The sequence below is a fragment of the Passer montanus genome, unplaced genomic scaffold (assembly GCF_014805655.1).
Source record: "Passer montanus isolate IOZ18808 unplaced genomic scaffold, ASM1480565v1 scaffold24, whole genome shotgun sequence".
NCBI classification, from domain to species: Eukaryota; Metazoa; Chordata; class Aves; order Passeriformes; family Passeridae; genus Passer; species Passer montanus.
This window is the reverse complement of record NW_024367037.1, coordinates 5,983,616-5,999,470: the sequence shown is the minus strand read 5'-3', so window position 1 is coordinate 5,999,470 and position 15,855 is coordinate 5,983,616. Positions and strand designations below refer to the sequence as shown.

At 37.4% G+C, this 15,855-nt stretch overlaps 1 protein-coding gene across 6 annotated transcripts in view; it reads left to right on the top strand.

The window, feature by feature from the left end:
* The window catches only part of CARMIL1 (capping protein regulator and myosin 1 linker 1), a 192,701-nt gene that overhangs the window by 120,054 nt on the left and 56,792 nt on the right, over positions 1–15,855 (top strand). For 3 of the 6 annotated variants that reach the window (XM_039711046.1, XM_039711049.1, XM_039711044.1), the window contains exons 18-23: positions 790–801; positions 3,055–3,136; positions 4,443–4,542; positions 4,633–4,687; positions 9,950–10,122; positions 12,420–12,488. In XM_039711046.1, the coding sequence (XP_039566980.1) occupies positions 790–801; positions 3,055–3,136; positions 4,443–4,542; positions 4,633–4,687; positions 9,950–10,122; positions 12,420–12,488 (491 nt within the window). The remainder of the gene's footprint in view (positions 1–789; positions 802–3,054; positions 3,137–4,442; positions 4,543–4,632; positions 4,688–9,949; positions 10,123–12,419; positions 12,489–15,855) is intronic. The other 3 variants (XM_039711045.1, XM_039711050.1, XM_039711047.1) reach the window with 1 other exon arrangement.

Here is a 15,855-nt window from a genome sequence, read left to right as displayed (position 1 = left end):
AAAACACAAATATAAGTAATGAGAGTATAAATTAGCATGTAAATCAACATGGGCTGACAGGAGAGAAAATATTACCTTTTCATGAAATAACACTGAGGATGGTATCTGAAAGAGCTTTTTAAGGGGCAATGAGATTTATTGGACACCAAAGCACTTGTCATGGCTGACTCTTGTGACAGAAAGAAAGGAGTCCTGCCCAACTCAGTGTTGCATTCCTGTAGCTGGTCCCTCCAAATTGACAGCACTTCCTTAGATCCTTCCCTTAACATTTTTTTTTTTCCATCACTGAGCTTTATCCATTCTCATGTGCTTTGGAAAGAAGTGATGCTTCCACCAGTAGGGAAGTTGATGTGCCAGCAGTTGGGAGTGCTCTCAACAGGTCCAGCACCTAGGATCCTGCTCCACCTCTCTCTGACCCTCTGGGATCTGGGCAGGGTAATTACACGTGGGAAGAGAGTGGTGGGAAGCTTGGGCCAGTCACCACTACTCCCAGTTCCTGCAAGCACATGCTCCTAGGGGGCTATAAAGCTGATGCTTCAGCTTTGCCCTCTTCTTTCCTGCATCTGGCAAGCTGTACTTAAGTATGGAAGGATAAATCTGTGTTCCTTCCTTCTCCCACCATTTTTCATTTGCTCCCATAATTTTCTGGTATATTATCTCCAGGCTTAATCATTTTCTATTGCTTGTTTGGTTGTTTTTTTAAATTATTTTTTACTATGAAAATTACATTTTTATTTCTACCTGCTCAGCACTGATGTATTTCACTCTTTTCCCTTCTGCTTCCCTTAGCTTGGTCACTGTGTAAGTACCCTCCATGCTTTACCTTAATTGTTGAATTAGTAAGCAGCTTTGTTTGCCCTTCCCATATTAGTACCTCATAGCTTTGAACACACTTGGCATTTTTAATTGTAGAAGGGTTATTCTTCATTTTCTGATAAAAGCTTTTTCTTTGTAGTCTCAGAAGTATGTCATATAGAAGGCGTTGCAGAGAGTCTTTGTCAGTATCACAGTCCACATTGATGAGCAGCACTTCAATTTGTCTCTGCTTTTATATATATTTATATATATATTTATGTGCACAATATTTTAACACAGTTGCAGCAAATTGTGATCCTAAAAGTGGAGTTTTTGTCATCACTTTCAGATCAAATAGATATCACCATTTGTGCTCATGAAATGTTTATATATTTAAAATTTTGCATGTAGAGTTATCTGGTACAAGATTGAAAGCTACTCCTGAAAAATTGTCCACTTCAGCCCTCAAAGTATATATAGCCATAAGCATTTGGATTCTATTGTGAGTATAATTTTAGTGTATAGAACTTTTCCCTACCAACAGCCAATCCAGTTCCATGTATGATCTGCCACTTCCATAGATTCTGTAGTACTAGATGTGACACTCTGTGTGAAATGTTTGTCTTATGGTGGGCCACACTGAGAGAGAAGCACAAAGCAAAATGGAACAATTTTGGCTTTCATACAGCAAATGCTATAAATGCTCTTACTAAAATAAAGTTGAGTTAAATTTGCAGCACTTCTGGCCCGAATACAGCCTGTAATATGACTGCTTATTGAGAAGATGAGGTGAAGGATAGGCAGGCTTTGATTTATGGAAAGGGGGAAAGGTGCCTTATGTTCTGTACTTCCCACACTCTGGATGTGATTTATGATTTAGGTGTTATCTTTGGCCACCATTCTCCAAATTCTCAGGTCAAGTTATCTAGCTGCTTGTTAACCCATCACATACCTCAAACTTTCAAAAAAGTGCCAAATCAAGTCTTTATTGAAAAATGCCTCTAGAAGACATTTGTGGTTCTTTAATTATAGCATGGATAAAAGCTAATGGTCCATGGAAATTTTAGCAGGTAGATTCAGGATATTTACCCAAGTAAGTGAGCTAAGTAAAATATGACACAGTTTTTATGCACGGGAGGTGAAAAAGCTTTGAAGAGGTTTGAAAAAGCTTTCCATTCTTTTTGAAGCAAATAACGTGAAGATAGAAAATGTAAAATTAAAATTTCCATAGATTTTTTCCCTACTTTAGCTAAAATGTTTTACAGGGAGATGTTTATAAAGTGAAATGCACCTTATATAAAAGTGCATAGCTGCCAAAAAAAAAAAAGAAAATGCTTTTGCTCCTTTAGAAAAAAAAAAAAGGTTGTGTTAATTCAGTAGCATTAGTAAATAAGTGTGTAAGATTTTTTAATGTTAATTCTTAATGTTGATGTTTTCTCCTAGAACATTTCATTGTTTTTACATTAAATTCTGTCATTTCCTTTATAGTCATGTAATATTTCAGATTAATAATATCATAATTGATACTTTGCAGCCAGGCATTTTTGTTATTGTTGCAATTTTTTTCTTTTATTACTATTTCTTAAAAATGACTATATTACTGTTTTCTCTTGTTTATTGTCTTTTATATCTGTTTTACAATTGGGTTATTTGAATTTTCTTTTCAGCAACAGGGAAGCATAATTTAATGGAGATTTTTTTTTTTTGTGCCCCCCACTTATCATTTGGGCACCTTAGCATTGTGCTAAGAGCTGGAAGAAGATGCTCACTGCAGTAAGACCTGACTGCAGTGGAGTTGAAGGGTGCCAGTGTTGCAAGCTGATAGGCTGGTCTAAGTTTTTGTTTGTTTGGTTTTTTATTTCTTTTTTTTTTTTTTTTTTATCACCAGACACTAGAAATGTCTTGGGCCATTCAAGTAGAGAATGCTTTCCCCAGTCTTTCAGGCACTGCCCAGCACAAGTGCTAAAGGATTTGCTGTGTTTAACCATTTAAGTATTTTCCTGGTTTAAAGGCTGAGAGGTAGTTTCAAGAGAAAGGAGAGAGAGTCCCTTTTCTCATTTCTATGCAAATACTGAGAGTAAGGGTGAGGACAGTAGGAATGTGTGCATAGGCTGTCATTTTGATGTCTATAACTTCTTCTGTTGCTGTTGTTTTTGCCGCTGCTAGTGCCTTCTGTATTCACAAAGCTCCTACCACTGTCTTCTGTGTGATCTTGAAACCATAACTAGTTTGCAAAAATGGATGATGTTTTGTCTCTAGTTAAGATCTGGAGGTGCACAAGTCTTGGAAGGATGCATAGCAGAAATACACAATATCACCAGCCTAGATATTTCAGACAATGGTAAGTACACAGAACAGGAGTGGAAGGTTGTGCAAGTTAAGAAATGCTTTTTGTTTCAGCTGTCAACCAAGTGTGGTTGCTCTTGCTTTGTGATTATTGGCCATGCTCCTTGTGGAAATGTCTCAGACCAAGACCTCTCATTTGGAAACGTTGAAAGACCAACTGTACCCTCAAAAGTTTGTTGTTTGAGATCAGTGTAACACAGCAGAATAAAATAACAGCACCAAGCTCGTATTAGATGCAGAGTAAATTGAGGTTAAGTGCAAGGGAATGAGAAGGTGAATGAGAATTGGAAGTGTAGTGAAAGAACAAAGGGAAAGGTCTGGTACAGAATGAAGCTGAGGGGGAAAATTTGGAGCAAAGAGCCAACAACTTCAGATCAGAAAAGACCTGCTTGAGTATTTGGAAAAGTCTTTGAATATTTCTGCTTTGGGGTCTCTGTGCTCCCTGGCACAGGTATTCCTGGAAATACGAGCTGGCTTCTCATCTTGCAGATTCAAGGTGTAGATGTATGAACTGGAAGAATTCACCTGCTGTGTTTGCCCCTTTATCGGCCAAGTGCAGAAGTATTTCAGAAACAAATGCCAAGTACAGTGGAATGCCCAAGAAGGGTGGGATGGACAAGTGGAAAGCTGTGAGAGCTGCTGATTCGGCCCAGTTATGCAAAAAGATTTATTTTTATAAATAAGGATAGATATTTGAAATTAAATTATGCTGTGAATTTGAATTCTAAATCATTGTAATCTAGCTAGTGGACTCCTCAAATACATAACTAGCTTGGGAATACTAAGGTTAATTTTCTTTTACTCAGGAGTAGAAAAAAAATTTGCCTTGTTTTTTGGTAATTTTATTTGTAGTGTGTTATGTTAGCCTTTTTTTGCAGTCTTATGAAGGCTTTGAAATATTGTTGGTACACAGCTCTACTAAGACTAGATAGTGATTAGCATTATTTCAGAATTCTCCATGGAACTTCAAACTCTGACAGTGTGAGGAACTACCCTTGGGTGGTTGGACTATGGATAAGGGACTGAATTCTCTTCTGTGTTTCTGAGAGGTGCCTTTAATAGCTGATTAGCATGGAGATTTAAAGGGTTTATTTTAGAGAAAGCATTTATTCTCATAGAAAAGCAGAGGCACTAATGAGAAAAAGATTTAAAGATAGAAGAATGAAAATTTTCCCACACATTTTGGAAATTAGTACACTGATATAATTACTTGAATATAGCATCAATAATTGGACCTGAGTCTAGTCTAGGTCTTTTGTGAAACTGTGTTTTAATTCCTAATCTAATCTGATTCTTTGCAGGCCTAGAATCTGACCTCTCAACCCTTGTAGTCTGGCTTAGTAAAAACCGATCGATAAGACACTTGGCATTAGGCAAAAACTTTAACAACATGAAATCCAAGTAAGGATTTTCTTTCTTTTGAATAACAAGAGAATGGATGAAGATAAACTGCTTATTTCATCATCATCTTCCTAACTTTTCTTCCCTCAGAAATCTCACTCCAGTACTTGATAATTTAGTTCAGATGATTCAAGACGAGGATTCAGTGAGTATCTTTCTGCCTACTATCATCATGTGTATTTGTACCCTCACAGTCTATTTCTGATAATTTTCTTCACTGTGTTAATTTGCTGCATAAGATTTGATCACAACCCTATGCAGATACATCCAACATTGTGGATTTGGGTTTTTTTTCAGATTGTAATTTGGATTATCTTGTGTCATGTAGGTGAACATTTTCTGAGGATAGTCATAAGACCTGTGATTGTTCAAAAATATTCATTTTAAATAGTTGGATGTGTGTAACCTAGTTATTTAGGTTTAAATTATACATCTGTTGAGACACAAATTTTCAGAACTTTTCTGTCCTGTTATGATGTTACAATTGTAGTGTTCTCAATAACAATGGGGTTTTTTAATGTATGGAACACATGATTTCCTGATAGCTGTTCTTGGGTATTAACTTTTTTTTTTCTTGGCAAAATGCAAGGTCACTGCAGTGATCTCTCAGAACTCCTTCTTTCTTCAAAAGATGCAAATAAACCATTCACTTTGCTGTTTTTTACCTTTATTAGTCATGGGAGCAATTTAATAAAACCTCTTCAAAGTACCTTGCTGGGATACTTGCCCACTTCCTTAATTTCTACACTCTTTTGTTATTCTTAAAAATTTTTTTGTGGTTGGATTTGTGTCCTTGCCTGTTCTTGGCATCCTGGTTTTGGTTAGAAGGGGATCTTAAGATGCTCTGTTACTCTCATGCTTGTCAATCTTTATTTATCTACTCTTAGTCCTTTCTTTCTCCTTAATTTCCTGTGCAAGAACCAAGCAAGCTTTCCTCATTCTCCAGAGACAGCCGACTGTAGACTCAGGTTGTCTGAACACCTGCTACTTCCTCTTGTCTTTATTGTCTCACCTCCAAGTTCATGCTCTTCATATTAACTGCTTGGCTATCTTCTCCTCCCATCTGTGTCTGTATCCTGGCAGTTTTAACCAGGATTTCCAATGTTTCTTTCCTTGCAAGGTCATTAGACTCATATTCCATGTTCCCTTTTTCTTAGTTCTCATTGTATTTGAAGTGATTTATTAAACCAGTCCTCTATGCTCTTTCTGTCCTCTTAAATGGATTTAGTGGTACTGGTGTTTCTTGATTCTGTGCCTTCCTCCACATTTTATTCTTTAAAGCATGGAAGGTCAGCATGATGTGGTAAAGATACCAAAACTGATTCTAATAGAGGTAACACCTGTAATGAAAGCACCTTAATAAAAATCCTTGTTTGCACAAGTTAGATGTAGGGTTGTGCTAAGTAACGTATTGGTGGAACTCTGCATTGCTTCTTGTACCAAGCTGGACTTTTTGTTTTGTACTGTGTGACCACCTCCTTCTACTCTGTCTCTAAACGGAATGCTGCAGGACTGCCTTCCCCTTCTTTCCTTTTCCATTTGATCCTGTACTGAGGGGTTTCATTTCATCAGATACTACCTGCTGCTTCTGTGTGGGCATTTGTCTCTGTCCTGCCCTGTTTCTCATGCTTATCCTTTCACAGCTGTCCTGAATAACTGAATTCCAAAAAAACTGTAATTTAGTATGTTTTCTATTTTTATTATTCCTTTGTTCTGTTGCAGGTGAACATTTCTTCCCATTCAGACCATACCCTAAAACACCTTGTCAACGCATTCTGTGTCCTTTCAGTGCTCAAATCATCTTCTCAAACACACTGTTGGGGTTTTTCCCCTAGTTTATGACTCCTTTCTTTACTATCTTTTCTTAAGAACAAAAATTTCAACTTTCACTGTATTATTTCTGCTTAAAGTGTTACAACCTTCTATCTATAACCTTCTATCTACCTTTCCTGGCTTCTGTTTTTGAAACTTCCAGGTTATAGGAAAAAGTGGCTGCTAAATGTATCATTCTTGCATTACTTTTCTTTTCTCAACATCATTTGTTGTTCCACTTTCTGCCTTTTACACTATACACTGGTCAGATGTGCTCCTGTAATTCTTACCCACCACATTTTCCTGACCTAATCTAACAATACACAATATATTGTCATCCTGTTTTCAAACAGTGTTATAATGAAATAATTCACCAAAAAGTTGTTTTATTTAGCTACTTAGAATAACTGTCTCTCCGTCATGCACTTCATTAATATTTGGGACATAGCATATGATCCTTTTGGGATTACCTTGCCTCTTCTTTCCCCATGTTCTTTTCTCTTGCTAATCCTCTTCAGTGAAGGAATCTTGGTTTTTTTCTGTCTCATCAAGCACTATAACCAGCGTGAGCCATCTCCTAGCAGCAAAAGAGTTGAGGACAGACACTGTAGCTGTGTAGGAAAAATGTGTTGCAGAAAGCTGCTTAGGATTGTCCTCAATGTATCTCGATGCTAGAAAATTATTTCAAGTCTCTAGCTATTTCAATTTGAATCTTAAATGGGGTGGTCCTCACTCTAACAATAGTATGCAGTTACTGCCACAGGATGTGAAAAATTTAAGGTGCAGTTGTAGAGACTAGGGTGTAATGTTGCCCAGAGCACACTGCACAGTTTAGGGACTGCACATTGTCTGCATGAAAAGCTGAAGCAAGTGGCTTTAATCTAAAATAATAATCTCTAAATGCTTCTTCACATGTTTATGCATACTTTAAATAGCTCTGTTGCTGTGTAAATGTGAGTCATGAGTAAAATGATTTCAACAATCGGTGGCTTGGTTCTGACTGTTAAAATAGAGTGATATCCAAATGTAATGCTGTATAATTTAAAATCAGTAGTAGTAACCTACAGAGCAGAACTTCACAGGTGTGAAATATCACAGAATGTAATATTTAGTTTCATTTTTTGGGTTCTTTTCATGTCTTTTCTGTATAAATAGGTGCTATACTGTGCAGACTATTATAATGTATTCTTAATGTGCCATTCCTTTTCTTGTTGCAAAAATGGATGTTACACTGCAGGTATGCAGTGTTTTTACTCAGAGTGGTAATCACTCCTGCATAGGTACAGTGAATTTCTAGTGATTATTATCTTTAGTTGTTAGTTCAGTGCTTGGTGCAGAATTGGCTTCTTGAGGGTTTTTTGCAGGATTTTTCTTCTTGGGAAAAACAAATTTAGCTTGATTGACTTCTTAGGGGTTTTTTCCAGCAGAAGTATGACTGAATTAATGAATAAAATCATACAATTTCTAATTGTATATTTGTACTTCAAGAATTCTTAAAAAGATTATGTTAAGGCATCTTCTTTGTATTGGCAAAGTACCTATTTACTGTAGCAGGGACATTGAAAGAGCTCCTTAGACTTCTGTTTTCTCAAAATCTAGCTAAAACTATTAAGTTGTTAAGTAAGTGTGTGTAGAGTATTGCCCATATTTGTGGGGGATTTGGTTTTGATTCCTTTTGTTTGTTTGTTTGTTTTTGTTTCATTTGGGATTTTTAATGTAATGATCAGATAATTTAATGAATATTTACATGGTCCATAGCTGTTAATCCTTACAGAACACAGCACAGAAGTGTTTTCAGTCATATACTGTTTTGTCAGAGTGTTGGAATGCAAGAAGCTTGCTGGGAGGATATTTGAGATTTAGAAAAGTTATGTGGGAGGGATCATGTGCAGCTCAGTAACTCCAATGCCCATTTCTAAAGTGACACATGAAAAACAGAAACAATCTCACAGTCACAAGTTTATTGCTGATTTCTCCTAGTGCTGCATGGTGCTGCTTTACTGTGAATCTGTCAGCAAAAGGGCTTCTCAGACTTCTGTCAAGAGCTCCTGAGTGCCATTCTAAATGTGATGTTAACATCTTATGTTAATATTGCTTTTAAATTCTTAATAATTCTTTACATTCTTCTTCATGTTGTGCAATAAAATTTGAAAACAGCCAGATTAAGGGTATTAGCATAGTAATTTAATAACTTCCATTTAAAATAAAACCAGCATGTGGCTTGTGTTATTATTAGACTTTATAATTATCAACCTGCTGTGCCTCCAAAATTTTGTGCTTTTCCTCGTTAGTAAGTGCATTTCTTGCATTGTCGCAAGTTTTTTGATTGTCACTGTAATCCATGGTGTCTGGAGGGTCAGATCCCATTGTACAGCAGGTATGATGCAAGCACCTTGGACCCTGGAAGGTGTGCACAGATTGGTTGGTTTATTTTCATTAATCTAAACTTCAGGATCTAACATAAGTGCTGTGGCTCATTGCTAGGAGATGCTGATTTTCCTGTGCTGGCTATTTGAGGATTTTTGGCTCCAAAATTTCATCCTCCAACACGTGCCTAAGTGGGTGTATAATGACGATACGCTCCTCTGTATGGACTCACACTTGAGCAAGGGAAATATTTTGTGGAATCCTCATTCACCACCAAAGACAAATTACACTTTTGGGAGCTGTAATATCTATTCAAGGCATGGGGACAGATTGACTGTGGTTCTTGAGCTCCTACTGTTGAGTGTTGGGGGCATTGAGAGTAGAGGAAATATGGACATTTTTAAAAAAGATTTTTTTTAAGTCTTGGAGTGTGACTTGCTGGAGCCAAATAAGGTATTTTCAGCTTAATATGCTTCATAAAAAAATAAAGTTACTGAAAGATATTGTAGTTATGTACATCAAAACACCATTGTTAATAATATTTATTGACTTACTCATTGTAATAGATACTTAGTACTGCTTTGAATTTCACACCTGCTACAGTTTTATCTTTTCTCCAAAAGCCCATGCCCTTTGTTGAGAGAACAGATATGCAAAATCATTCCTAAAGTTGAGGTAACAATAATGAAACACTGTTTATATTTTAACAATGCCTTGGACTGTAATTTGCCCTTGGGTAAATCTCAGCCTGAGGGAGAGAAGGGGAGTGGTAGACACTTTTATTTTTCACTGAAAATGCGAATGCTGGTTAAGCAAAACCCACTGGACACTGTAAGTTTTCTTTTGAGGCTGGTTGTTGTTATCTTGCCTTTTGTGAGGTTTACACTGTATTCTGTACTTAATAGAACTCAGGAAGTTGGAGGCACGTCCACTTGAAAATAATTTTTTCACAGGGTGTTACAACTCAATCTTTGTGTGCATGTGTTTGACACCTGAATTGTAAGTTTTTGACTCCCATTTTATCATGCATTGTTAGGATCTGCAGCAAACACAGAAATCACTCTTTGATGTTTACTGCTGTCTCTAAGAATTTGGGAAACTTTTAACTTCTTTTACAAGAAGTTTCTTTTTCTTTCTTTTTCTTTCTTTTCCACCAACTTCTAGTTGGTGTTTGAGGAATGAGTGTATTATCAGCTTCTGTTATCAATGCATTTTCTATGATCCACAGCCTCTGCAGTCACTGTCCCTCGCAGATTCCAAGCTGAAGACTGAGGTCACCATCATTATTAATGCCTTGGGCAGCAATACTTCTCTCACAAAAGTGGATATTAGTGGAAATGCCATGGGAGATATGGGAGCAAAGATGCTGGCAAAAGCCCTACAGATAAACACCAAACTCAGGTAAGGGAAATGTATTTGCAATAAACAGTAGAATGGCTTAGTAATACTGACGTTGTTGGCTTATTCTCAATCTGTTCCTCTTCAAAACCTTTCTACATACGGCTGACTTAAGAGTGTCTTCATTTGGAAGGATTCTCATCCTTCTTTTTCTTAAGAGAAAAGAAAACAACAACAGAAAAACAAGAGAAGCAAGTTGTCCCGTCAAAAACATTTCTTTAACTGAAACCGGGGAAAATTTTCTGCGTTTGAACAGAAAGGCCTCTTCTTGGAATCAAAAGACTTTTCAAATTTCTAGAATGATAGGAAAAAATTACATTGTTACAGAGCTCTCTGTTAATTAAATCCAATGTTCTTCTCAAAGCTGGGCCAACTTAAAGCTATGTGAGGTTGCTCAGGGACTTGTCCGTGTGGGTTTTGAAAATCTGCAAGTACCAAGTACCACAGTGTCCCTGGGAACTCAATTCTAGTGCTTAGCTACTCTCTTCTGTTCTGCTCTCTCTTTCTTACTGGAGGCTTTCCCAGCAAAGAAAATTCTGATACTTGGGTAGGAAACTGAAGTGAATTATTCTTTGTCTTCTGAAGTCAGTTTGCAGAACTAAGAGCATGTGGAATTCAGAATGGGGAGCAGCATGGACCATCCATCCTTCCTTTCTCCCCTTCCTACTGTGTTGATGGACCTTGGCATATCTTCTTTGCAACTTCATCTGCCCAACAACTTCACTGCTTTTTAGCATGTCTGGCACTGATGGCTTGAGAGTATCACTTTTTTCTATCCAGCATGTGTTTCACAAACAGTAAAACCTTCAATCAGCATAAATCTGAATGGGGACCTCTAAAGCTGTCACCCTCATCAGGAAAGATAATCCTCCCTCCTCCTCGTCAGACTGTGCAGATGAACCTTCCTCAGTGTATTATCAGTGTAAAAAGACCACTGTTTACTTGGTCTCCAAGTATTTGTTCCCTGGAGGATTAGAAATTCCCCCAAACAGTCTTGGCTATTTTGTTCAGAGGCAGGAATCCTCTGGACTTTGTGTTGCTCTGCCCGAACTGAATATTAAAAATGTCAAGAAAGCACTGGAAGGATGGCTTAGGTTTATTGAATGTATTAACCTGAAATGACCACAATATCTGAAGAAATAGTCTTGATACATTTCAGGGTGGCAGACTGAAAACGTTTCACAGTATGCTGAATGTCACAGTTGACATAATGTCACCACAGTATGTGGTGTGATTACAGACTGAATACTGCACTGGTAACTGGTTCTGCCAAAATGTTATAAAATGACACCCAGGTAGAAATATAAACACACTCTCCAGTGGCATAAATATTCAAGATTTGACCCTTAGTATATCTGATGTTTGCAAAATGACTGTAGACTCTCTCTTCCTCTCTTTCTTACCTTTCATCTAAAAAACAGAGGGGTAAATCTGCAACAACAGAAGGATGTCAATACTTGTGAAAGCATGCCATCTATCTTTTTTTTTTTTTTTCTTTTAAACACCAGAAATCTTTGTTTGGTTTTGTGCCTCTTTTTTTTAAGAACAGCTACAACTGGTGCTCTAGCAGAAGCAAGATTTATCTGCTTGTCTGTCTCTTCTGCCTACTAATGAGATCTTTGAACATGTGTTTGCAAATTGCCAGGCAGTCTGCTTGAGTGGTCTGAATTGGGGGAGGAGGGGAAGGCTTGATCACTCTTATCATTACTGTGTATTCAAAAGAGCTACACTTTATGCACCTAACCTAATGGTTTATTTTGGCAGCTATTTGTGTTGCACAGGGAATCACGTGAACAGTGTGATGAGCTTAGTGCAGGGCTGAATGTGTAATAGCCTGCAAATTTTGACCTCTGATCAGCATGAATTTTTAAAATACACGTAGCCTATATGGAACAGAGATTGACCAGTTACTGCAACTACCAGTTTTCTGGTTTTTCAGTATAGCCTTGCAAAGCAGACATTTGAACTTTGGTTTTGATGCTATTCCTCAAAAAAGCAGGAATTCATGTCCAAATCTTTCTTTTAATTGTGTTTTAGAAAAGTAAGATACTTGTGTTAGTGATAGAAAATGCAGTAGAGTCCCCTTTAAAGTAAGGGAAACTGGATTTGGGGTACTTGTCCATAATTTCTGTCATTTCAAAGATTTATCATCTAAGTAAAGACAAGTTTTCAAAGTGCTGCCTTCTGCAATTTTGAATATTCAGCAGTGTGTTATTTCAATATGCAAAACTTCATTATGGATTTATTTGGTGGCTCTTGTTTAACTTATATTTTTCTTTCCTCTTCCCACTGCCTCTCAGAACTGTAATATGGGACAAGAATAACATCACTGCACAGGGCTTCCAGGACATAGCTGTGGCACTGGAAAAGTAAGTCTCAAGTGATTGAATGTCTGATGAAGAGGCCAAAGATCCTGAATTATCTGAGCAGCTGCAGTTCTCACCGCAGTCAATATGATCTTGAAGATGCTGAGTGCTCTCAATTTTAAGCATGAGGATGTTTAATCTAAAGGAAAATTCATGACTTCACATCCTTCAAAAGGATGGGAAGAGGCTCTGTGGCTCTTTCATCCATACTTTGCTATCAGCATTAAGGTCCTTGAGTTCTGCTCTTAGCGTTAAATTCTGAATTTGGTAATATTTTCCCTTTGCTTCATTCTCTTGTGTTGATAGTGTGCAGAAATTCTATTCTAGTGAATGAGGCTGTACATAATAACAGAAAATTACTGAAGTGGGCCTTTGCAGTCTGACTTTTTTTCTTTCCCCTAGCAAGTTGAAACTAATAGTGATGATCTCAGGAACTGCAGTTTCTCTTTGTAATTGCTGTGCTCTGGGTCATTTTGCTTCCATGAGTTTACTCACAGATGCAGCCATTACCAGTGATAGATGTTAAATTGCTTTCATCTTTCTCCATCTCCATCACATTTCTTTATATGTTATTATCACTTTTCTTAAGAGAGAAGAATTACAGATTTAAATTATGCAGCAGTTGAAGTTTTTCACATCATGAAATCCCTCAGGCAGGAGCAAAGGCTCTCTTTAGAAAGTGAATGTAACCTACTATTGCTAGATCCTAGACACAATATCTTGTTAAACTGTATAACTACTTAAGGGAGCATCTTAACCCTTGTAGGGGGCATGAGGCTAGAGCTCATAAAGTTCCTTGGTTTGTGAAACTATTGTAGTTTATGTACTCGGTTTTGAAATGAATTCAGTTGCACTGATGTGGGAAATTAGATAAATTATGTATAATTAAGCAAATCATCTTGCAGTGATTCCGTTGATAGTAGTGAATAATAATTTGCAAAGGTTATTTGTCAACTTGCAGACATTTCTCTGTTAAAGGGCAATAGCATGGGGAAGTCTGGTAGAAAAAGAAATACCCTTGTTTTCTGGTTAGCATCAGCTTTATTTCTCTGTTCTGAAGTGTTTGGATGAGTAAATAGAGAAGAAGGGGTGGAAATCCTGAGGCAAAAGCAAGTAATCTAAACAAAAACACCCCCGGAATGCCACAGTTAATTATGTGACACTGTACTTTTTTGGGGTGACATCTCATTTATTTAACTTGGAAGCTGAGGTCATTTTATGTTGCCTTAAACATTTTTAAATTGTCAAAAACATTGGTAATATCACAAATTAAGTCACAAGCATAAAGGTTTAAACATGAAGAGAGGGACTGGCTGAAAACAATTAGGCCATAAACAATCCATCTTGAAGACATTTTGAGAACATTCTTCACCATATGTTTCCTAAAAATACCTGAAGCCATCAGTATTCTGTAGAAAAGAACCATTGCTCAAAATGGAATTAAATATACTGAAGATGTTTGAGGATATGTGTTCTGTGTGTTATTTCAATTTTAAGAAAAATACTCATCTACCCAACCACAACAAGAAGAAAGGTAGGCTTTAGTTGTATGGGCAGGTGGCTGAGGGGATTTGTAGCAGACTTTGAAACAGGCTGAAGTAATTGGAAGGTTTTTTCTTTCCCCTTCTTCCAGCTTTTCTTCATCTGCTTATTGCTGTTTGAAAATGTTATTTCTACAAGGGAATTCCAGGAGTGTGACTGTTGGCAGATTTTGCCCTGGGGTGTCCCAGACAGGTGGTGTGAAGTGCTGAGAAGATTTTCTGCAGGGTCCCTTAGAGGTGTCAGTTCAGGAGGGCATTTGAGAACAGTGGGCATCCTATTCAGCTTGGCCATTAAGCAGGGACTTGTATCTCTGTAATTTTAATATGAAGATAAACATGTGATTTACAGCCTAGAGCCCCCTCTGTCACAGGACTCTGCAGCATTGTCTCATGTTCATTTCTGAAAGATTTTTTTTCTATATGGACTGACTGAAGAAGTAGCTGAGGAGAAATGCTGGAGTTTGTTAGAGCGCTATGAATTCTTCCCTTAGCAGTGATGTTAAATTCACACACCCTGACCTGAAAAACAGATAATCTTATTCCTGTAAGTAAAATCTCCACTGCAGCACAGAGCATATATAGTGTGTGGATCAGAAGTTACTACAGGGGAAATAATGTGATGAAATGTAGAACTGTTGTCACACATGTTATATCTAGAAGAGGTTTTTGGTACCTCTTTTGGGACATCCTTTACAGTCTTTGAGCACCTCTCTGAAATGTAACATCCTTTAAATACAGGTATTTTGTTGAGTATAGTGATGTCTTAGGAAATTACTGGATTATTGAGTTTGTAGCAAAATGTACTTCTTTACAAGAGACAAGTGGAGTGTTAATAAAAAGGAGAATGGGGGAATATTTTAGACTTCAAGGAAACAGAGAAAAACAAAACATAATGATAAAGTTGAAAATGTGCTTTAAATTCTTGATATTTTCCCCTAAGAGCTAGTAAATTCTTAGGTGAAAATAATACTGTGTATCTGAAAGCAGCCCAAGTGGAGCAGATTTCCTTCCTCCCTTAGGGTAGTGGTCTTCTAAAGTTTTGCCTCTGTGACTGTGTCCATGAAAATCTCCTTTTCATTTGCCCTCCTCCAGCTCTGTGTGTCCATATGTGTGATGGAGGGTGCACTAAGCCTTTGACTAAATTGAATTTAGCATATAACTGCTAGCATGAGAGCTGGCAATTACAGGTTTCAATGAATGGGATGCATTAAATGTCAAACAGCTGCAGAGATCCTTAGAAATCTACCTTCTTTTTTTAAAAACTAAATAAATACCCCACCTGTCAGGCAATCAGCAAGTTCTGTAATTATCTGTCTTTGAGCTCAGTATCTTTGACATTTAAAAATTCTCCCCATGGTGGTGGACACTGGTTAGTATCACATGAGGACACATAACAGGGTCTGTATAGTTTGCAATGTTCTTTTGAAGGACAAGACAGCTAGAAAGAAGAGTTAATTTTCTACTGACTGATGCAGTAGACAGTTGGGCACTGTGGAAGGACAGGGACTTTGCCTGCCACTGACAGCTATACATCACCATGTTTGCATTGGGGAAGAAACATAAAAGCCTTCCATTATCATTTAAAGTGAAATATTGGGTGTTACCAATGAGGAATTGGTGTGTTAGCTGTTCAGGAGGATGCTGCCCTTTGGAGAATGGTGTTGCATGTGTCCAAGCACTTGGTGGGAGAAGAAGGGAAAGAAGCTTGGAGTTTCACACTATTTAAGGTGTCTGCTATTGGGAGTAGCGTGGTCTGCTGGCATCAATGGTGGTGACTCAATTGAAATTGCCAACTTTCAAGTGCTCAAGAATAGAGGGTTCCAAACATA